Source organism: Portunus trituberculatus, chromosome 31, assembly GCF_017591435.1.
Source record: "Portunus trituberculatus isolate SZX2019 chromosome 31, ASM1759143v1, whole genome shotgun sequence".
Classification (NCBI taxonomy): Eukaryota; Metazoa; Arthropoda; class Malacostraca; order Decapoda; family Portunidae; genus Portunus; species Portunus trituberculatus.
Genome location: NC_059285.1, coordinates 13,581,278 through 13,603,777, shown reverse-complemented (window position 1 = coordinate 13,603,777; position 22,500 = coordinate 13,581,278). Strand labels below are relative to the sequence as shown.

The window sequence follows — 22,500 nt, the reverse complement described above, 5'->3', positions numbered from 1 at the left end:
ATATATTTTTTTTACATTACAAGGGCACTGGCCAAGGGCAAACAAAGTGTTGGAAAAAAAAAAATCCCGCTGGTTGCCAGGCCCTGTTAAGAAGAAAGTAGAAAGAGAAAAACAAAAAAATCTAAAAGGAGGGTCCAGTTAACGTAAGAGGTGTCTTGACACTCCTCTTTGAAAGAGTTTAAGTCATAGGCAGGTGGAAATACAGACACAGGTAGAGAGTTCCTGAGTTTACCAGTGTAGGGAATGAAGGAGTGAAGATACTGGTTAACTCTTGCATTAGGAAGATGGACAGAATAGGGACAGAAGAACACACTTTATATATATATATATATATATATATATATATATATATATATATATATATATATATATATATATATATATATATATATATATATATATATACGGTACAGTAGAGAAGACCACAAAAGGACGGTTATCTTCATTATATCCACTTCACAATGTTTGGAAAGTACATATCCCATCTTCAGGTACAAAAGGCACTGTAAAACCACGTAACGCGTAAAAAAAATGACCAGACGCAGTGGTCCTGCTATTTGTTCCTCCAACAGTGAGGAGACTGGCTTACCAGTATTTATAGGCTCCTACTCAATAGATGGCAAAATCTGATTGGTTCACTAAGAATTTCCTATCCAATACAAAATATAGTACAAAATTCTAATCTGTCATTACTAATGCAAAAAAAGAGAAAATTTCAAGGTATGATGTACAACAATTAGTCTGAAATAGACTAATTGTTGTACATCATACCTTAAAATTTTCTCTTTTTTTGCATTAGCTATGACAGATTAGAATTTTGTACTATATTTTGTATTGGATAGGAAATTCTTAGTGAACCAATCAGATTTTGCCATCTAGTGAGTAGGAGCCTATAAATATTGGTAAGCCAGTCTCCCTCCTCACTTACCTGTTGGAGGAACAAGTAGCAGGACCACTGCGTCTGGTCATTTTTTTAACGTTTTACGTGTGGTTTTACAGTGCCTTTTTGTACCTGAAGATGGGATATGTACTTTCCCGAAACATTGTGAAGTAGATATAATGAAGATAACCGTCCTTTTGTGGGTCTTCTCTCTCCTGTACTGTGTACGCTAAAGAAGCCCTGTTTTTCAAGTTATATATATATATATATATATATATATATATATATATATATATATATATATATATATATATATATATATATATATATATATATATATATATGAAAGGAAAAGACAAACAGATCAACTAAGAAAACTCTGGTGCACTTTGTGTCACCATTTAATAACACAAGTTTAGGTAGTGCTACATTGCATCTCCATCTCTATCTCTATCTCTCTCTCTCTCTCTCCCTTACTACTTACTTAAAGTTACCATCAACATTTGAAGGCCCTCAATGTATACTCTGTTAAGGGGAGGTTGCTTAGGCATGATATCATTAAATACTGGAAAGTTTTCCATGGCATATCTCCTGTCACCCATGGTAAACTTTTTCGTTGTCCTTTCATGGATAGTACAGGGGGGCCATAACCTCAAGATATACCATACCAAGTCACAAAATGAGGTCAGACGGAGATTTTTCTCTGAGATATGTCAATTTGTGGAATAATCTTCTCAGACCTTTTTTCTTGTGATAATATTGATACATCTAAACATCTCCTTGAAGCTCATTTACGGGACATATTGTTCGCTTTTGTTGATTAAGCTTGCCACCTCTAAGCATGCATTGCTGCTTAATGATGCACTTTCCAGCTATTTAATTAATTTAGTAAATCTACCCTGGAATATTTTTCAATTATATGCTGGCGTATCTGCGGAGTGTGGCTTCCCGCTTCCTTTTGCTATCCGAATGGGGACAGAAGGCCCACCAGGTAAGAATACTATTTGTTCTTTGTGGATCCAAGAATCCCACGTGTCCTTTAAAGCCATCAAGTAGAATTATAAGCATATTTTCATTTGTGTTACTTTGTTTCTGTACGCTCTGGTTTCTAATGTTGTCACTGGTAGTCATTTATACAAGGGTGAGATTGAAGCTGTATTCTTTTCGGTAGTGTTGAGAGTGAACGGAGGCTATCCCTATGACTATAAATAGATTCTTAATATGGTCATATCTTTACCCTTTCTTATCATTCTACTGAATTCAACAACTTTTCTGTAACATGTATATCTGTATGCATGGTTTTTTTTTTTTTCTTGTCTGTAATATCAACTTTCTTTTTTTTCTCCCTCACCAAATATACTCCCCGCCACCATCGGCCACGTCACACGGCTTCATCTCGCCTCTCCAAGCTCACTTCCGCCTCTCCCACTCACCCTTCTACATAGCTCCTGTCACCAAGGTAATCATTGAGGGCCTGGACGCCGGAATTAGTCGTCAAGTTGCCGAATTTAGTCATGGTGAGGGCCGTGATGGACGATGGAACAACCACGTTGCCTGAAAGACCGTGTTGTTGTCGTCATGATCATGATCTTGGTGGTGCATGTGGCGCTCAGGATCACTCTCACAACCCTTTAAATCCGCAACTCCTGCTATAAAGGACAGACAAAAGACGAACAGAAGAAAAATAATCCTGTACACTAATTATCCATACATCTAGCACACCACATCCTCTCCAAAAACTCGCTCGCTATCTATCTATCTATCTATCTATCTATCTATCTATATCTATATCTATCTATCTATCTATCTATCTATCTATCTATATATATATATATATATATATATTTTTTTTTTTTTTTTTTTTTTTTTTTAACTCTATACTCTATCCTTATGTCTTTGTCCAGGGGGATAGGTGGTAAGGTTCATCTTCCTCCTTTGCTGTGTTTAATTATTTATGCAACAATGAATGTATCAATCAATGAATCATCAATCAATCATCCTTTCATTCGTGTCTCTACCTACCCCTAGCAGCAACACCTATCTATTTCCTTCCTGTTTTCTCCTCTTTCATTCCTATATTGCCCTTATTCAGTCAGAATCATCTGTATCGATCATGCCATCATCCTCCTGCCTCTCATACCTCGCACACTCAGCACCACATACTCTACTGCCATCCCCTCCCATGTCACACATCTGATACACTTTGCTGCGGGATTCATCAGACCATCTATAGTTTCTTGCCTTCTCACCCATACACTGTGCCCTAGCTCGGATGAGATCACAACCCAGCAAGCTGCCATGGATCACACCACCTCTCGTACATGCATTTGGGTCTCGATCTCTTTCCTTGTAACATTCCAGAGTAATCTTTCTCCCATACACTTCGACTTCTCTGTCTCTCAACTTCCATTTTTTCCACATCCCATTTAGTTCACACTCTGCCTCTTCTTGACATGATCCACTAGTGCTCATTCTGACTTCACCCAGCTATTGATATTCCTCACACAACTTGTAATCCACTCCTATCTGTCATTATTTTCATACGCCTATTTTTCAATTTGCTTCCACTGTCATTCCACAGATACATCTTTCTTACTTTTTTTTTTTTGCGTCATTTATTCTTTGAAGGCTAACCATATACTGAAGTGTGATCGCTGTCGCTCATGTAACTTTCCCTAATCCATCGGACATCACCTTTTAAAGCTTCGATTGCATTCAGTCCCATCCTATAGGCTATAATACTCTTATCTTACCCAACTCTTGTATGATCAGTTTCATTTTCGTTCCATGCAATTGTAACCTTGATGTTTTGTGGTTCTTCCATGCAATCACATCCATATACCACGCATTATACTGGATACACCTACACTCTTCCACACTTCACGCAACATGTTATACTTAATTGTTCTCACCCTTGTTGAACCTCGATCCCCACTGATCACCAATATATTATCTTTCATTCTATGCTTTTCCACACCCACCCGGACTCACCAAGGCCTTTCTTTCACTGGTCTGTGCATGGCCATTGCTCAAAGATTTGAGTAGCGTTTGGTTCACCTGTAGAATGACTCATGGAAATTAAACATGATCTAATATCACAAAATAATAATAGTAATGAATCAATAAAAAAAAAAAAAATAAATAAAGAGAGAAAACTCGCTTTGTTGATCACAAATTGTTTTTGGCGCTCCTATGAGTCATTGCTGCAAGAATCCCGGCCCCATGAAATTTTTATAAACCTACGGTAGAGGGAGAGGCTGTTATATCGGATGGACACACTTGCTCGCGTAGATAGGTAAAATACTATGTAAAGAAAAAACTTTTTATTCACGATCCCTTAACGACACGTAAATATACATATATATTTTTTTCTTCTTCTTTCAGTTATCAAGAACTTTATATTAGTTGCAAAAAGTGACAGAAAATAGAATTATATAATTATTAATTATTTATAAAAGAAAAACTGTTTTAGAAAAAAAAAAGGAAATTAAAAAGTAGAAAGGCCGAGTTATCTTGGCGGTGGGAGTACGAGTAAGTGACGGGGACGAGTTTGGACGTGACACATTCACTGCCTCCGCCGCTCCTGCCGCCCTGCTTACTGTAACGTGTACTTGTCTTGACCTGTCACCGTGAAGGTAGGCAGTGACGGGCGGGGCTCAGTGTCAGACCTTCATTCACTCGCCGCACCACCAACCATCTTATAAACTGTGGAATATATCTGCTTGTCATCATAGAGCTTGTGTTTTCATCTTTTTTTTTTTTTTTCCTTTCCCTAATTCTCTAGAAGAATCTGAAGAAGATTAGTGTTATGTTATCTAGTTTTCTCCTGTTCTTTGTTGGTTAGAGGCATTTGAGGTGATTCTGTGAAGGTAAGTGATGAGCTAGCAGCTATGTGGTGGTGAGAAATGTTAAATATAGAGTGAATGTTGATTCTCGCACCAACCTCTACATTCTTACTGTGGAGAATGTGGCAGTTAGTTATCTGAAGTGTGTCTCTACAGGCTGCAGGGCGCCACCACTCCCTGACACTCGCCTCCTTGTCACGGTGGGCTCTGAGTTAGGGCATGGTGGGCTCAGAGTTTGGGCATGGTGGGATTTTTTTTTTTTTTTTTCGAGTTTTCGGCCTGTTTTAAAATTATCTACATTTTGTTCCCACAAATTGTTAGCTGTTTTATTTTCTATCCCTCCTTTAGACGCTTATGTTTTGCTTTAAAAGTGAAAACATTGCTATAAAACTGACCTAAATATACTGAAACAAAAACAACAACTTTGCCTTCATAAATAGATAAAACAGCATTAACACCTGCACACAATGTTCCCTTGAGAAGTCTGGCTGCTGCTTGCCTACTGCACCAGCCGGCTGTCACCACTACCCACCTAATCCAAACTAACCTAACCTAACTAAAGCAAACTAACACAGCCTAACTAAACTAACAATCTGAAATAATTAAACTGACATGTACTGGCAACAAACTGGGACCCCGATTTTTTTTTTTTTTTTTTTTTTTTCTCTATTTTATGTTGCCCTTGTCCAGCTCTTCCCTTTTACATAAAAGAAAGAAAACACATATATGCAATCTTACCAAACTAACCTATTTTAATTGGCAAAGGTAAGAAATTAGTATGAGGTTATTACTTTATTTCTCTTCATGCACTGGAAATAACTGAGGCAACATCCGCCATCAACAGACATCTCCCTCAGACTGCCGAGGAACCAGACTAACTTGGTGCTTTGGACATTGGCTGCACCTGCCCCTCTTTAATGCCACTTTTTTTCTCTCTCTCTCTCTCTCTCTCATATTTCTATCCTTTGCCTTAATTCAGTTACAATTATAACATTTCCCTTGTGTCTGCATGGCTCATTGAACAGTTTTTTTTATGTGGAAATGGAGAAACGCTGTAATTTTTCTGTATCACCTGGCAATGGGTATAGGTCGTGTGGCGCCAGTGGCATAGTGATGGGGGGAGGTGAGTGGGGCAGCACATTTCTCAGGGATGGCACAAGATAGGCTATTGAGAATATTGATGTTCAGACCGTTATTTTAGACTTAAAAAAATTTAAGGCGTGCAAAATATTATATGTACTATACATGATAGACAAGTGTATTATAACTAATCTTACATTTTTATTACTTTTGGGGACGGCATTTTCAGGTTTTGTCCCATGTCAATCTATCTTTCACTATGCCACTGTTTGCCACTGTCCTGTATATGTGAATCACCCAGGTTACTTCCTGCTAGCCATGGTCAGGTCAGGTCAGGTCACACTGGATCGAGTAGCAACAACAGAGAGATGCAGCCTGGGCTCAAAACACGAAGTTAGGCTGGGTCTACTATGACTTAAAAGATTTCAGATTGAACCACCTCTCTCACCAGGATGAAGTGGGTGCTTTGACTAAATTAATTTAGTGTTTTAATTGGCTAGTGGCTGCTTTCTGACACAAAGGAACCAATTACTGTTACAGTTATATATTGAACATTTTTTAGATACCAGTTAGTGCAATGAACACTGCTATTTTTTATTATGCAAAGGCAGGCAGTGTACCTTTGCATGTTGTAAACGTAGCTGTGTGTAAAGCCACTTTTTTACCTCTAGTATTTATAAGTAGCAACACTGCACACTGCTGAGAAGTGTTGCTGATGGCCCTGTGTGCTCAGATATCATTGCAAAGTCTTAGTAAATTTTGAATGGTCTTGACTGTCCTTTTACATTAAATTATTTTATCTAACAAAAATAGATAAGTAAATCAGATAAAACCAGATGAAAATATATAATGGATGGGAAATGCAAAAGTTTTCAAAAGACTCTTGTCTTGATTTCACTCCTTATGCAAGTTATTTGTCAATCCAAATTGTAGTAGTAACATTTTTTTTGGTCAGGATCTTTAAAGATTATGACCTCCCAGTATCAAAGACCTTCAAGTGTCATGGAAATCTGAAAACAATTCTTTCTTGAGACAGACTTTGTTCCATGTTGGTGAATATTGGTAATTTTCCAGAGAGAGAGAGAGAGAGGATGAAGTTTCTATCATTTGTTTCCTGTACCACTTAAGTTCAAGGTTAAGTTATCTGGCTCAAGATTCCCTTATCTTTATAGATAGCTATTACATTTGATGGGTGTTCAGTGTGAGTCACCACCTACAGCTTAACTAACGGTAATGGGAGGCTGAAAGAATCTCCATGTTTACAGCATCTGTCACACTCTTGGCTCTCCTATCCTTTTCTGTTCCATAACTTTGTATTTGTGGATGGATTACGTATTACATGAATATGGAGTTATTTCCATTGGTAGATTACTGATCCTTATTCACATTAGTGATGAAGATGTCTCAGCTTGAATAGTGCATAGTGTCTAAATTGTTCCAACTAAGGGAGATTAAGTAGAGTCTTGAATGATTTTATGTCTTAGTGTTGTTTGAGGGTTTTGTTGCACTGTGGGCTACATATCAACACATCGAATGGTGTCACTTCTGTACTAGTAGCTTTCATATTTACACTTCCTTATGAATTGTATTACAGCTGTCATGAATAGCAGCAACATTGCCTGCCAAGAATTAACGTAATTAATTTTATCATCTTGAAAATGTCATTCATCTTTTTTTTTTTTTTTTTTTTTTTTTTTTTCATGGGGGAGAGGACATAATTCTTATTACCATACATGTGCTAGGTAACTAAGCTGTATTGTTGTCTCTTCAGGTACAGCCACACCAACATGAGTATCCAGTGGACATTGATTGCCGGGGTGATGTATGCTGAGCTGGCAGCAACTATACTGATGCTCATACCTTTCATTTCCCCCACAAGGTATGGCTGTACTTCACACACACACACACACACACACACACACACACACACACACACACACACACACACACACACACACACACACACACACACACACACGATACCGGCCCGGTAGCTCAGTGGTTAGAGCGCTCACAAGCCAGATAACCGGGTTCGATTCCCGCCGGGTGGAGATATTTGGGTGTGTCTCCTTTCACGTAGCCCTGTTCACCTAGCAGTGAGTAGGTACGGGATGTAAATCGAGGAGTTGTGACCTTGTTGTCCCGTGTGTGTGTGTGCCTGGTCTCAGACCTATCCCAAGATCGGAAATAATGAGCTCTGAGCTCGCTCCGTAGGGTAACGTCTGGCTGTCTCGTCAGAGACTGCAGCAGATCAAACAGTGAACACACACACACACACACACACACACACACACACACACACACACACTAAAGAAACTTACATATGAGCGAAATGTAATGTATTCCAACATAAATGGAGTGATATCGGGGATTTTAGAACTCAACGATTACTTGAGGGACAAGAACCCAGATATTGTGGGTCTTACTGAAACAAAACTGAGAGAGGGAGAAGACCTGATGAAGGTTGGAGAAGGGAAATATAACGTTTGGAAAAGAAATAGAGTAGGTAAGATGGGAGGAGGAGTGATGTTGCTGGTTAAAAAGATATAAAGGTGGATCAAGTGAAAAAGGTATGGGAAAGGCAGAAGTGCTAAAGATCAGAGCAGAAACTAATGAAGGAAAAAGAGGCACTACATAGTGGTGTACGTACCACCTAAGACAAATGCATGGTCAGTACAGGAATATGAAGAAATGATAAGTGATACAGGAACATGTCTGGAAGAAATGTTGGGTGGCTGTGAACGAACTATAATGATGGGAGATTTTAATTGTAAAGAGGTGTGTTGGGAGGACTGGTCAATGGAAGGATCAGAGACAACATGGGGAAATACACTATTGACACTGGCAATGGAAAATGTGTTAACTCAGTGGGTCAAAGAAGATACTAGGTTTGGAGGAGAGGGAGCATCGTCAAGACTGGACTTGGTCTTTAGTACAGAGCCAATGGTCATTGAGGAGATGAGGGTGGAGTGCCCTTTAGCAAAGAGTGATCATGCAGTTTTGGAGTTCAAGGTGATAGACGAAGAGAAATCTAGAAGAAATGAAGAATATAAAGTGGGAAGATGGAATTATGCCAAGACAGATTTTGGAAACCTAAAGAAATTCTTTCAAGAGACAAATTGATGAAATTCAAGAGTGCTAAGGAGCAAATGAAAAGTGGAAGGAATTTATAAAAATATACAAAGAAGGTGAGAAAAATTTGTACCAATAAGACAACATAGAGAAGTTGGAAAGCAGGACTGGTTTAACGATAGATGTGAAAAGGCTAGAACAAGAAAAGAGGATGCATGGAAGAGGTGGAGAAGGAAAAGACGGATTAAGCAGTGGGAAAGTTACAAAAGAGCAAGAAATGAATATGTGTTGATTAGAAGAGAAGAAAGAAAGAAACAAGAAAAGGATATAATTGATAAATGTAAAGACCAACCAAGGCTTTTTTACAGACATGTGAACAACAACATCAAAAATAGAGAAAGTATTGAAAGTTTAGAAGTAAATGGAGTATACAGTGAAGATCCCAGGGAAATGGCAGAGGCTATGAATGGATGCTTTCGGAAGGTATTCACAAAGGAGACTGCTTTTGACAAACCACTGGTAATGGAACAGAAAGGGATTATGAAGGAGTTTCAAGTAACGGTGGAGGAGATCAAGAACATGATGGGGAGTTTAGAAGTGAGAAAAGCTGTGGGACCTGATGGGGTATCAGGATGGATTTTAAGAGAATGCAGGGAGCAATTGGCAGAAAAAGTTTGTGAAGTAATTGATGCCTCATTAAGGGAAGGCGTAGTGCCCCAAGACTGGAAAAGAGCTAACATTGTCCCAATCTATAAATCAGGTAACAAGAGAGACCCATTGAACTATAGACCAGTGTCACTTACAAGTGTGGTAGCTAAGATGTGTGAGAGGGTGGTGAAGACTAGATGGACAGACTTCTTGGAGAAAATGACATACTTTGTGAGTGTCAATTTGGTTTTAGGAAAGGGCGTTCATGCACGACAAACCTGATATGTTACTATTCGAGGGTGATAGATGTAATACAGGAAAGAGATGGTTGGGCTGATGGAATATATCTGGATTTAAAAAAGGCCTTTGATAAGGTACCACACCAGAGACTGATCTGGAAACTTGAAATGGTAGGAGGAGTGCATGGCAGTTTACTAAAATGGATGGAAGACTTTTGGTAGGAAGAGAAATGAGAACAATAATTAAGGACAGACCATCAGAATGGGGATTGGTGGAGAGTGGAGTTCCACAGGGATCAGTGTTGGCACCAGTAATGTTCGCAGTCTACATAAATGACATGGTGGATGGGGTGTCCAGTTATGTGAGCCTATTTGCAGACGATGCAAAATTGTTAAGAAAAGTGAGATGTGACAAAGATTGCGAACTACTCCAGGAAGACTTGGACAGAATATGGAAATGGAGCTGTACATGGCAAATGGAGTTCAACACGACAAAATGCAAGAAAATAGAGTTTGGCAAGAGTGAAAGAAGAATCAGGAGTATGTACAAGATAGGAAATGAAGACATAAAACCAGTCATGAAGAAAAAGACCTTGGGGTGACAATTACCAATGACCTATCGCCAGAGAGACATATAAACAAAATAATTGGAGAAGTATTGAACTTATTGAGGAACATAAGAGTGGCGTTCAGATATCTAGATGAAGAAATGATGAAGAAAATAATTACTGCAATGATAAGACCGAGGCTTGAATATGCAACAATACAGTGGGCTCGAACTTAAAGAAACACATAAGGAAACTAGAGAAAGTACAGAGGGCTGCAACGAAAATGGTGCCTGACTTAAGAGATTTGACTTATGAAGACAGACTGAAAAGAATGCAACTTCCAACCCTGGAAAACAGAAGAGAAAGGGGAGACCTGATAGCAATATACAGAGTGATGATTGGCATGGAAAAATGGATAGGGAAGATCTGTGTATGTGGAATGGAAGAATGTCGAGAGGGCATGGGAAAAACTAAAATGGCCACTTATAGGAGAGATGTGAAAAATATAGCTTCCTCATAGAAGGGTGGAAGCATGGAATAGTTTAGACGTGGAAGTGGTCAACGCAAGGAATATTCATGATTTTAAGAAAAAGCTGGACATTAATAGATATGGAGACGGGACAACACGAGCATAGCTCTTTTCCCGTATGTTACAATTAGGTAAATACAATTAGGTAAATACACACACACACACACACACACACACACACACACACACACACACAAAGAGTGTGCATAGCTTTAAAGAAAAATTGGATAAGTGTAGATATGGAGACGGAGCCACACAAGCGTAAAGCCCAGACCCTGTAAAACTACAACTAGGTAAATACATCTAGGTAAATACACATATGCTGACAAGTATATACCATTAATGCATGTAGCAGTACATACAGTCTTGCTTGATAGATAATTTGGGAAATCTTGGGAAGTAAGTGTTAGATAATATTGTATAAAAGTACAGTATAAGAAATTAATTGTTTTAGATTTTGCAAGACATAATCATTACTGGTCAGTGTGTTCAAATATAACATGTTTGATCAGTCCAAAGATTTAATTTCCATAAAAACAAATTTTTTGGTTGATTCTGTTATGAGTTATCCTTCTCAGATGGCACCAAATCTCTGGTTTTCAGATGGCATCATATCTTCAAGTCCAGGTTCCTGCGCAGCATTGGAAATATGTCTCATATATACTTCAAGATGTTCCTGCTGTTGCTTGTACTGTTCTTCATTGGTGAGTGTCAGCCAGCCACCTGCTTGTAACTGGATTTTTTTTTTTTTTTTTTTTTTTATTTATTTATTTATTTATTTTTTTTTTTTTTTTTTGTGTGTTTCACTGTTTGATCTGCTGCAGTCTCTGACGAGAGAGCCAGACATTACCCTACGGAATGAGCTCAGAGCTCATTATGTCCGATCTTCGGATAGGCCTGAGACCAGGCACACACCACACACCGGGACAGCAAGGTCACAACTCCTCGATTTACATCCCGTACCTACTCACTGCTAGTGCTAGGTGAACAGGGGCTACACGTGAAAGGAGACACACCCAAATATCTCCACCCGGCCGGGGAATCGAACCCCGGTCTTCTGGCTTGTGAAGCCAGCGCTCTAACCACTGAGCTACCGTGTGTGTGTGTGTGTGTGTGTGTGTGTGTGTGTGTGTGTGTGTGTGTGTGTGTGTGTGTGTGTGTGTGTAATTCACCATGAAAAGAAAGAGCTCAGAGTTTGTTGATCAATCTTTGGATAAGACTGAGACTATATCATACACCACACACCAGGACAGTGAGGCCATAACCCTCTCCAGTTACATCCTGTACCTACTTCCTGCAAGGTGAACAGGGGCTGCACACTTAAGAGGCTTGCCCTTTTTTTTTTTTTTTTTTTTTTTTTTTTTTTATACCATGTGGGCTTTTCAGGGGAATTTATGGGCTAAAGGGGATACTTTTTGGGTACCCCCTATCTCAAAGCCCACCCGCTAGGAAACCGTTGCCCCGAGTGAGGAAGCTCAACCTACACTCGGACCGTGGACAGGATTCGAACCCGTGCGCTTGGAGACCACTCAGATCCCAAAGCACGCATGGTTCGCAATGCCCGGACCTTCTCAGTTGTGAGCCAAGTGTGCTAATCACTACACTACACAGTGTGTGTGTGTGTTTGTGTAATTCACCACGGTCATCTGCTGGTCATCTGCCAGCCTTCCCCATTATGGGGCGAGCTCAGAGCTCATAGACTGATCTTCAAGTAGGACTGAGATCATAACACACTCCACACACCGGGAAAGCGAGTCCACAACCCCTCAAGTTACATCCTGTACCTACTTGCTGCTGGGTGAACAGGGGCTACACAATAAGAGGTTTGTCCATTTGCCTCGCTGCACCAGGATTGGAACCCTGGCCTTCTCAGTTGTGAGCTGAGTGTGCTAACACTACAGTATGTGTGTGTGTGTGTGTTTCCCTACATAGAGTACTGTAATCAGAGATCTTACAATCATACTAAATTTGTCCTACACAATGAAATGAAAGCATTAGAGTTATCTCATATGTTTCATTGGTATGTTCCTTTGACAGATGCCATCAGAGAGATGAGGAAGTACAGTGGGGAGCTTGCAGAGCAGAGTCGGGGCGACCACGGCCACCACCTGGATGCTGAGATGCAGGCTCACATGAGACTCTTCAGGGCTCAGCGAAATTTCTACATCTCTGGGTTCTCTCTTTTCCTCTGGGTGTGAGTATCAGCATTACTTAAGCTTCTTTCATCCATCTATCTATATCTCATGATATAGATGATTTACTTTTGTTCTTATATTGTCTGTAAAGGGAGAAAATGTATGCCTTTATTGGTTTGTGTGCTTTGGCAGGGTGCTGCAGCGTCTGGCCACCCTCATCTCTCGGCTGGCTGTCACTATGGCTGACAGTGAGGCTGCCATGAAGCAGGCAAAGAGTGCCTCTGATGCTGCTGCTCAGCTGCTCAAGCAGGAAAAGGTGGAGCAGGAGGAAGATCAACAGAAAGAAGCCAATGTCTCCAATGAAATCAAGGAGCTGAAGGAAGGTGAGGAAAAGCTGTCATGTATGGATCATGATGTTAACAGCAATATATTTGGTGTGGCATTCATTGACTTAATTTTGAGCCTGGACTAAGCATCCATTTGAACACCCAATTAATTTCCTCTTGGAATTTGCTGATTTTATGGATACTTTGAGCTGGAATAGAGGGTAAAGTTTGGTGTTCCAAGTAGCTGAAGTAAGTTACTTGGGAAATTGGTGTTGACTGTTAAGGATGGAGAATGAAAATGATGGAAGTGTGTATAACAGTTAGTATATGTAACTGAACTGTGATGATGTGTGTTGTAGTATCTGCTAAATACTCAAAAGCTAGGGTTTATTATGTTAATGGAAGACCTGTTTAAGTTGATTTTTATATATATCAACCTCCTATTCTTGCAGATAAGAAACGCTTGGAGGCAGAGCGTGATGCAGCACTGAAGCAAGCCACTGCCGTGAGCCGAGAGTATGACCGCCTGATGGAGGAACATGCTGATTTACAAGCTAAGCTGAAGATGGCTGAAGGTGTGGTAGAATCAAAGAAGGATGATTAGGCTCTATGTGCTGAGATCATAAAAAATGGTAAGTGTTTTCATGGAATATAAATAGTGTAGATTACCCAGTTTGACATCCTCATTTGGGACAACCATAATTTGGACAAGGAAAAAGAACATGTGCAGCTTGAGGAGTAACCAGGTCACATATTGTCATTCTGAAGAACTGAGCATAGCAAATTTTAGAAATGAGTGATGACTGACCCTTGGTTTCTGTATTCTACCTATCTGTATACTCAAGACTTCTCACTGGTAATGATAGTGTCCAAATAGTACACTAAAACATGTCGTCTATGCCATAAAGGTACAGCTCTTGTTGCCAATGTGAAAGTGGCTAAATTTGAGAGGAGCAGAGAGACCACAGTCTTCCCTTTCTGTAGATGTGTAGTCATGCTCATCATTCCTTCATTGGTTTTATCATCTTTTGCTTGTCAGAAAGCTGACTTGTAGGTGTGAGTGCCTGCTGTGGCTGCATTTGAGTCATTAATGTCCACCACTGCCCATAAGTCTTTAGCTTTTCTTGACTTTTATTTTCCAGGTGCCACAGAGGGAGTGCTGTGTGAGCTTAGAGTGTTCCAGCAATTTTTTCCATAACAGCAAGCAGCTTTAAGAAATGTACTGCAATTTGAAGCAACAACATGTAGCTTCTTTTACACACTTTGGAAGAGATCTGGTTTCAGTATATTATTTTGGAAACTCATACTTGTCTCAGCTCTTCAGCTTCAAGAATAACCAGAGGATGAGTGGACTAGTGTCAGCAGACTTGAAGGATAGTTATATGTATTTATTTGGCCATGTTTATCCTATGTATCATGTGTTTGAGCTGAAGAACAAAGTTTCTTATCCCAGAGGTTGTATTTAGCTGCTGTTCTACACCACTTCCACCTTGACCACTCTCATACCTTGGTTGTGTGAAGAAGTTATTGTGGCTTGATGTGGTTTGGAAATGATAAAAGCAAAAGTAGCAATTCTTTGAGTGTCGGGTTGTATTGATTTTGAGGTATGTATTGTGAAATGGTGTATATCCTATTATTCAGTATATTTAGAATAAATCTTATGAAATTCTGTGCATACAAATTGCAGATTTACCAAAATGTAATTATAATTTATTTTAAACTTATCTCAAATCTTAGATAATAATGCTCAGGGTTCATTGAAATTCAGAAGTGTAAGGCAGTGTAGTATACAAAGTGTCAGTGGCCTACCCACTCAACCTTTGTCACCCCAGAACTATTCATGTGACATCAGTACAGTAATAAGCATGTTGTGTGGCCATCACTTACTACCCAAGGCTTCCAAACTTTAGAGAGGAAGAAAGAATATATGGAAGTTGTCACTCCTGGGGAAAGTTATAGATCATTGGTCTTATCAGCATTTTGTTCTTTGGTTAGTAATGATGATTTGTGTGAACATTTTGTTAATTATTTAGTTGTGAAATGTTAGCATTTTGTTGATTATTTAACAATGCTTTGTGTGTGTTTGTGCACACACTTCTTCCTCTAAAGATGCCATTGCATCAGTCACACAGCCATGCAATACAGCAGTTCCAAGGCTGCAACCATGCACAGGCAGCATTACCTTGATGAGCTGCTGCTGTTACATTATCAACAGTGACTTGTATAAGCATGAAATATGTCTTTGTATTGAAACAATATACTACACTTAACGTTTGAGGAAGGACTCTGTGTTATTCACCAGAGTTACATAGAGAATCAGTATCCCTCCCTGCTTGTACACTACCACTTCACTTCCAGTGTTTATTTATTTCCTCATACATGCAGTTATTAACCTTTGCTTTATGCCTTTTATGTAACCTTTTCAAGTGCATCAGTACTTCAACAACAGTAAAGTTTGGTGTTGGATTGTTTCATAATAAACTTTAAAAAAGGACTCCTTACTTAATTCTCCAAACATTGATCCCTGTATAGCAAATCAAAGTGCTTGTTGGAAATTATAGATAGTTTTCAAAAGTAAAATTGACTATAGATAATGTGTATGTGTGTGTATATATATATATATATATATATATATATATATATATATATATATATATATATATATATATATATATATATATATATATATATATATATATATATATATATATGTGTGTGTGTGTGTGTGTGTGTAATTCACTGTTTGATCTGCTGCAGTCTCTGACGAGACAGCCAGACGTTACCCTACGGAACGAGCTCAGAGCTCATTGTTTCCGATCTTCGGATAGGCCTGAGACCAGGCACACACCACACACCGGGACAACAAGGTCACAACTCCTCGATTTACATCCCGTACCTACTCACTGCTAGGTGAACAGGGGCTACACGTGAAAGGAGACACACCCAAATATCTCCACCCGGCCGGGGAATCGAACCCCGGTCCTCTGGCTTGTGAAGCCAGTGCTCTAACCACTGTGTGTGTATGTATGTATGTATATATATATATATATATATATATATATATATATATATATATATATATATATATATATATATACATATATATTGCTGCGACCCTCCTTCAGCTTCTTCTTCAGGGAGGGAACGCCTCACAATCTTCTCGGGATTCGGGGCGTGTGTGTCGGGGAGAAGGGCTTTACCTGGGTGGCGCGGCTCGGCTGGGGTGGAGCGGCGGGCAGATCGCTCTCTCAAGGCCTGGCTGTCTGCTTCTATAGCACCCACTCTCACTCAGCTCAGTCACACAGAGTGGGGAGAAGGAAACACTTCTTCCTTATTTCTCTATATTACAGCAACTATACACGAGTCACCGGGAACAGGTGGCGGCGGCACACAGGACAGGGCAGGGGCGGCAACAAAGTACGGGTAACACTTTGTTAGTTCGTCAGGCACTTCACTGTCTCTCTGTCTCTCGTTCACTCTCTGACTGCTCCCCAGAGTACGACTTGTTCCTTCGAGGTCTCTTGCTACACTCCTGTCCTCTGTCCTCGTCGGTGCCACACAGTGCCCCACAAACCACGCCTCCTGTGCCGTCGCACCTGCCAGGCAATGTCCTTACGAGTCTATTTCAGCTTATTAGGTAACGCTATCTACCTTAACCGCTAATTACCAATATATCCCTGATAATGCTGGCTACAAGCAATTCACACATGCATGCCTTTATTTACACGGTACCGTATGACAATTATCCCAGGGCTGGCCAGTGCCCTCACACACACACACACACACACACTCTTATCTCCCCGTGACCTCCGGGGTCACATCTCCTCCGTCATGGAGGCCTAGCTCAGCGTCCCTTCCATTAAGGTGTGACAGTTTCATAAACACGAGCAACCAACACCTCGCTCACCCTTTAGCTAAAGTCTGCACATATGTACTCATATGTACTACCCATATGTACTCTCTTATGACGCTGCTCCACACTCACACAGGCACACGTACATATCTGGGAGGCTGCTGCAATACACCTTCGCAACATATATATATATATATATATATATATATATATATATATATATATATATATATATATATATATATATATATATATATATATATATATATATATATATATATATATATATATATATATATATATATATATATATATATATATATATATATATATATATATATATATATATATATATATATATATATATATATATATATATATATATATATATATATATATATATATATATATATATATATATATATATATATATATATATATATATATATATATATATATATATAATGATATGAGAAGTGACTGAGCCGAAATAAATGACAAACCGAAGGCAAGACGGTACTGCCGCATGAAGCCCTGTCTCAAGTGTAAACAAATCCATGTGGGTACTCTGGGTCTGGGGGGCAGTCTGAACCTGGCAGACGGCAGCTGAGGTACTGGCAGTCCCTTAATCCCTCGCCTTGTGATGTTCTTTATGTACTGGTGTGAACTATAAACAAAGAACATGAGGAACAACAGCAGTTTTGACGGTCAAGAAGAAGAATCTGCCGAAGTGAGTTGTTTTGTTATACAGTGAAACCCTGAAGAATTAAACACAAATTAGCCGTGCATCAGATTGGCCGAATACCCTTGTGGCCCAGTCATACCACAGCCACCGCACAACATGGACTCACTCTCTGGGAGCGAAAGTACACTAGTAGTACAGTGCATGGTGATGTTAGGTTAGCTCTTGTTTGGGTGTCTGTCCGCTATCATTACAAACTCAAGTCTACTTTTAGGACGTGTCTTAATGGCTACAGGTCCTCGTGCGAAGTATTTTGAACCTCATATACTATGCTATACTATATATTCTCACACAAATAAAGTCAAAATACAAATGTTTGGAATGATCATTGTCTGATTCCACCTTAATTGACTTCCAGATATTAGAGCAGGTAGTGAAGGATGCCTCACGCTACACTGCCATGAAGACGCCAGGCTCCCTCCAGCCTTCCCACCTGTTCCCTCCTTTCTCTGGGGAACTAGTGCTTCTTACAGTTCCTGATACTGTGAGTTACCTTGTTCGTGCAATGAGATTCTACAGTGTTTTTAACAGTATTTTGCCAGGATGAACATTTTTGGTCATTTGTGTATTTTCTTGTCTTGTGATTTAGTTTGCCTAGTTTTTGTTAGTTCTCATGCATAAACTTTTGATCACTATATATATCGAACTATCAAATACAGTGAAGAGAAATTATATGCAAAGAAATAAAGAATATAGCATATTGACAAGAATTTGAGTTATGAGAAAAGAAGGAAGGAAAAGGAACAAAGAAAGCAATTGAAAATCTAAGGAAGACCCAAAACTGTATCTTTTCCCATTTAACCTTGTGTTCCCCTGCAGGATGGATTGTTATACTCTTGGGCTTTTTGGAATGTAACTCAATTGTAAAGCAGGGTGAAGTTTGCGTGTATGAGAGAGAGAGAGAGAGAGAGAAAGCCTGCATGAGTTCACATGTTCTACACAGACTTGTGCATCTCATATAGAGATGACAGTTTGTGTTATCAAGTCTTTTATAAGAATATCCTTAGAAATAACATTTTACACAGAACTGCTTCATTTAAAAATGTAAATGAATGATCTGACACATAGTTTATGTGAATAACTATTCTCTTGTGTTTTTGCAGATGAATCCACTTGATTTGATCAACTCAGAGGTGACGATTGGAGGACGGAAGGACAGCTTGGTGGTGGCTGCAGGACAGAGGTATAGAATGGCCACATTCCCAGCAGACACTGAAAATACCAACCTCCCCAGTCTTTTCCTTCCTGATCACAATGGGCATCTAAGCAAAGGTGAGGTTATGAGGAGCAAACTACTTGTTAAGTTGGTGCATCAAATCATAATCAAAAACTTCTTTGTATTATCAATTTTTACAAATAAATAATTGTTTGAAAAGAAAAATCAATTTCCATTTAAGTATGATTTGATAACAAACCATAGACTACAAAATACTTCTGTAGTCCATGAACAAACATTTATTGATGGATGCTGTACAGTATCCCAATGACTTTCATGGTATCCAGTTCCGACGATCCTCAAGTTTCACACTGACACCAAAATTCTCACTCTCCTGACTTACATGCATTACTTCTCTGAGTTACACACTTTCATCATGCACAGGCCATGCATTCCTGCCATTGGTGTCACAAATAATGAAAATGAATACAGTGTATATACTTATGTGCTATGTTTTGTAGTGTAGTGGTACCCTTGGTTATGTCCTTATTCCAGGTTGCAACCCAATTTGGGTAAACCAGATCTTCATTTCCCAGTAAGATAAATGGGAAATTATTCAATTCGTTCCAAGAAAAAAATCCTCTGATATTATTATGCAACTAAATAGATAGAGAATGTTAGTAATATGAGATATCTAAGTCATAGAGGTCACTGGATGTTAGCCACAACACTTCTTACAGCACACAGCCACATCATGCCAGATGTGAGGAGGAGACACACATGTGGTTCTAGATGAGATGGCACTACACTGCCATACCTCACCCGATGTGATAACAAAACACCCATTCACACACATGGTTTTAGGTGCAATGGCACTGCAGTGCCAAACCCCTGTGTCACACTAGATATAAGGACAAAACACACTCACATTCACATTCAGTCACTTGCACAGATTAGGCCATATAGCCAGAATAAATAAGTGTTTTCAGTGTTTTCAATACCCCACCTTTCATGATGTATGAGTGCAGTGTTGTATTCTTTAAAAAAAATAAAATGTGAGGGTGTTTTATACAAGTGTTTTATTTGAATAAAAGTTGAGTTCCAACTTTTTATTGCAGTTACTGCTGAGATCAAGGCTTGTTTGGTAGTGAAAGGAGAATTAGAGGAGAGGGAAGAAGATGACAAGAATTGTGTGGATATTGAAGCTCTTCGTTCTGTCCACTATAAAGCTCCAAAAGACCTGCCAAGACGGGATTTCTTTACCAAAACCAGTAAGTAAAGAAAGTGTATGTTAGCCAAGTTTGAAGTGTTAAGAAGATGGAAGGAGTACAAAGTTGTTAGTAGAGGGAGGAAGGGAGTGTTTGAATAGGCTGGAGTGGAAGCTGTTCTGCTATGGCTATTCCCTTGGGGCAAGATGTTGGAGAGGTTGAAGGAAGAAAATATGTTTGAATGGTGTAATAGAGCATGGCATCCACACACATATATATATATATATATATATATATATATATATATATATATATATATATATATATATATATATATATATATATATATATATATATAAAAAGGAAAGAAAGAAAAAATAGACATAGATCCAAAGACAGGACCACACTAATACACTAAAGATCTGCATTCTGCACTTAGATAAGTTCACACACACACACACACACACACACACACCGCATAGTGTAGTGGTTAGCACGCTCGACTCACAATCGAGTGGGCCCGGGGGCGGTGAGGCAAATGGGTGAGCCTCTTAATGTATAGCCCCTGTTCACCTAGCAGTAAATAAGTACGGGATGGAACTCGAGGGGTTGTGGCCTCGCTTTCCTGGTATGTGGAGCGTGTGTTGTGGTCTCAGTCCTACCCGAAGATTGGTCTTTGAGCTCTGAGCTCGCTCCGTAATGGGGAAGACTGGCTGGGTGACCAGGAGGTGACTGAGGTGAATTACACACACACACACACACACACACACACACACACACACACACACACACACACACACACACACACACACACACACACACACACTTAACACACACCATTTGTGGAAGTAAGTAATGGAGTAGGAAGCATACTGTATTTTCATATATATATATATATATATATATATATATATATATATATATATATATATATATATATATATATATATATATATATATATATATATATATATATATATATATATATATATATATATATATATATATATATATATATATATATACATTATACAAAACAACTTTGCATGTTCCAGAAACAAGGGAAGTGATGCAAGTAGAAAAACCAGAGAAAAGAAAGAAGAAAAATACCAGTGGCAACCTATCTACTAGTTTGGACAGCTCACTACAATCAAACGGAGACCTTCAGAGTCCAAGGAAGAAGAAGAAAACCAAACATTTGCCACAGATTGCAAATGAAGCAACAGAAAATTCACCTGATGCTGAAGAATTGAAATATCCTGAGAAAAAGATTAAGAAAGAACATTTTGAATCTGATAGTGGAAATATAAACTCTTTATCTTTTAAAGGAAAGAAAAAAAGCAAAGAAAAACATGTGTAAGATTTTAATAGGTAATGAATTTCTCTCCACATAGTATAAATACAAAAGGTTATTGTTTTTTTCAGGGGAAATGAAGAAATTTTTGCATGAATGATGCCAAATCATAACATACATTATGTGGCGTGCAGTATTGTGATGTGCATGCTTTATGATGTGCAGTATCTACACATGTGACATGCATAAGAAAAGAAAATAATAAAATTAATCTAAATAGAAAATGTCTTTTTACTTTCATGATTAATTCTTTACTTAAATTATCACTTACAAATATGTACTGTATTGAAAATAAGTCTTCGGTATTGTATCTTTAGAGTAATAAATAACCTTGGCAAGCAGGCTACCTAGACGGTAAAGCCATATATAGTTGGTTATTTAAGTTATTTATCAGAGAAGTACACTGATAACTTTGTAATAATATAAAAAAGATAAATAAGAAACTAGAGAAAACATTTATTCTCGGAGGTGTGGTGTGTGGAATCTCTGGAACACGAGGCGGAGTTAAGGAGGCTGTCCGTGGGTGAGTGTGAGCGAGTGGTGGCCGCGGGATGTTTACGTGGTGAGGGCTGCACGTGTATGACTGAAGGAAGCACCAAGGCTCGTCAAAACATGTGAGTAAACTGGCAAATGGTGAAGTAAGTCTGGGTGCCGTTGTTGATGTGAAGCAAGTGAAAATAAGAGAAGAAGACCAGGAACACGAGTACTGGTACTAGGGTGATACTAAGCAGTAGAGAAGGTGTCAGGTGAGGTGTCTTTCGTCTGCTGCCAGCAGGCGACGTCCCCTCGTGTGTTTAGTGCTGACGACTGAGTGTTGTGCTGGTCTGCATCACTCAGGCCATACAGTCAAGGTTGCTGCAGTGAGAAGTTGTGTAGTGGATAGCA

At 39.0% G+C, this 22,500-nt stretch overlaps 4 protein-coding genes across 6 annotated transcripts in view; 3 read left to right on the top strand and 1 right to left on the bottom strand.

The window, feature by feature from the left end:
* LOC123511180 (elongation factor 1-beta-like) overlaps positions 1-2,455 on the bottom strand; it is a 5,132-nt gene extending 2,677 nt beyond the window's left edge. Inside the window, exon 1 of the mRNA XM_045266840.1 lies at positions 2,314-2,455. Coding sequence (XP_045122775.1) covers positions 2,314-2,396 — 83 coding nt within the window. The 5' untranslated portion in view covers positions 2,397-2,455. The remainder of the gene's footprint in view (positions 1-2,313) is intronic.
* A 1,906-nt stretch (positions 2,456-4,361) lies between these two features.
* LOC123511178 (B-cell receptor-associated protein 31-like) lies at positions 4,362-15,796 on the top strand. 3 transcript variants are annotated; one of them, XM_045266834.1, is made up of 7 exons: positions 4,362-4,515; positions 7,577-7,684; positions 11,445-11,545; positions 12,879-13,035; positions 13,169-13,359; positions 13,755-13,934; positions 14,445-15,796. In XM_045266834.1, the coding sequence occupies exons 2-6, from the start codon at positions 7,593-7,595 to the stop codon at positions 13,904-13,906; spliced, it is 693 nt and encodes a 230-aa protein (XP_045122769.1). In that variant the 5' UTR covers positions 4,362-4,515; positions 7,577-7,592; the 3' UTR covers positions 13,907-13,934; positions 14,445-15,796. The 3 variants fall into 3 exon arrangements, with proteins under 3 accessions (XP_045122769.1, XP_045122770.1, XP_045122771.1); XM_045266835.1 differs by lacking the exon at positions 4,362-4,515 and adding an exon at positions 4,583-4,749; XM_045266836.1 differs by lacking the exon at positions 4,362-4,515 and adding an exon at positions 7,010-7,035.
* A 1,887-nt stretch (positions 15,797-17,683) lies between these two features.
* On the top strand, positions 17,684-21,839 carry LOC123511177. The gene is made up of 5 exons (XM_045266833.1): positions 17,684-17,885; positions 18,256-18,381; positions 19,001-19,169; positions 20,172-20,324; positions 21,317-21,839. Exons 1-5 carry the CDS (start codon positions 17,838-17,840, stop codon positions 21,619-21,621), a joined length of 801 nt encoding a protein of 266 aa, XP_045122768.1. The 5' UTR covers positions 17,684-17,837; the 3' UTR covers positions 21,622-21,839.
* A 259-nt stretch (positions 21,840-22,098) lies between these two features.
* The window catches only part of LOC123511176 (H/ACA ribonucleoprotein complex non-core subunit NAF1-like), an 11,290-nt gene continuing 10,888 nt past the window's right edge, over positions 22,099-22,500 (top strand). The window contains exon 1 of the mRNA XM_045266832.1: positions 22,099-22,229. Within this exon, the coding sequence (XP_045122767.1) occupies positions 22,195-22,229 (35 nt within the window). The 5' untranslated portion in view covers positions 22,099-22,194. The remainder of the gene's footprint in view (positions 22,230-22,500) is intronic.

Excerpts from the sequence above, each read along its gene's own strand:
- LOC123511178 (XM_045266834.1), top strand. The coding sequence starts at position 7,593 with ATGAGTATCCAGTGGACATTGATTGCCGGGGTGATGTATGCTGAGCTG. Across the intron at positions 13,036-13,168 it reads TTCTCTCTTTTCCTCTGGGT|GGTGCTGCAGCGTCTGGCCA; the intron begins GTGAGTATCAGC and ends GTGCTTTGGCAG. Across the intron at positions 13,360-13,754 it reads AATCAAGGAGCTGAAGGAAG|ATAAGAAACGCTTGGAGGCA; the intron begins GTGAGGAAAAGC and ends CTATTCTTGCAG.
- LOC123511177 (XM_045266833.1), top strand. The coding sequence starts at position 17,838 with ATGAGGAACAACAGCAGTTTTGACGGTCAAGAAGAAGAATCTGCCGAA. Across the intron at positions 17,886-18,255 it reads AAGAAGAAGAATCTGCCGAA|ATATTAGAGCAGGTAGTGAA; the intron begins GTGAGTTGTTTT and ends ATTGACTTCCAG. Across the intron at positions 19,170-20,171 it reads CAATGGGCATCTAAGCAAAG|TTACTGCTGAGATCAAGGCT; the intron begins GTGAGGTTATGA and ends TTTTTATTGCAG.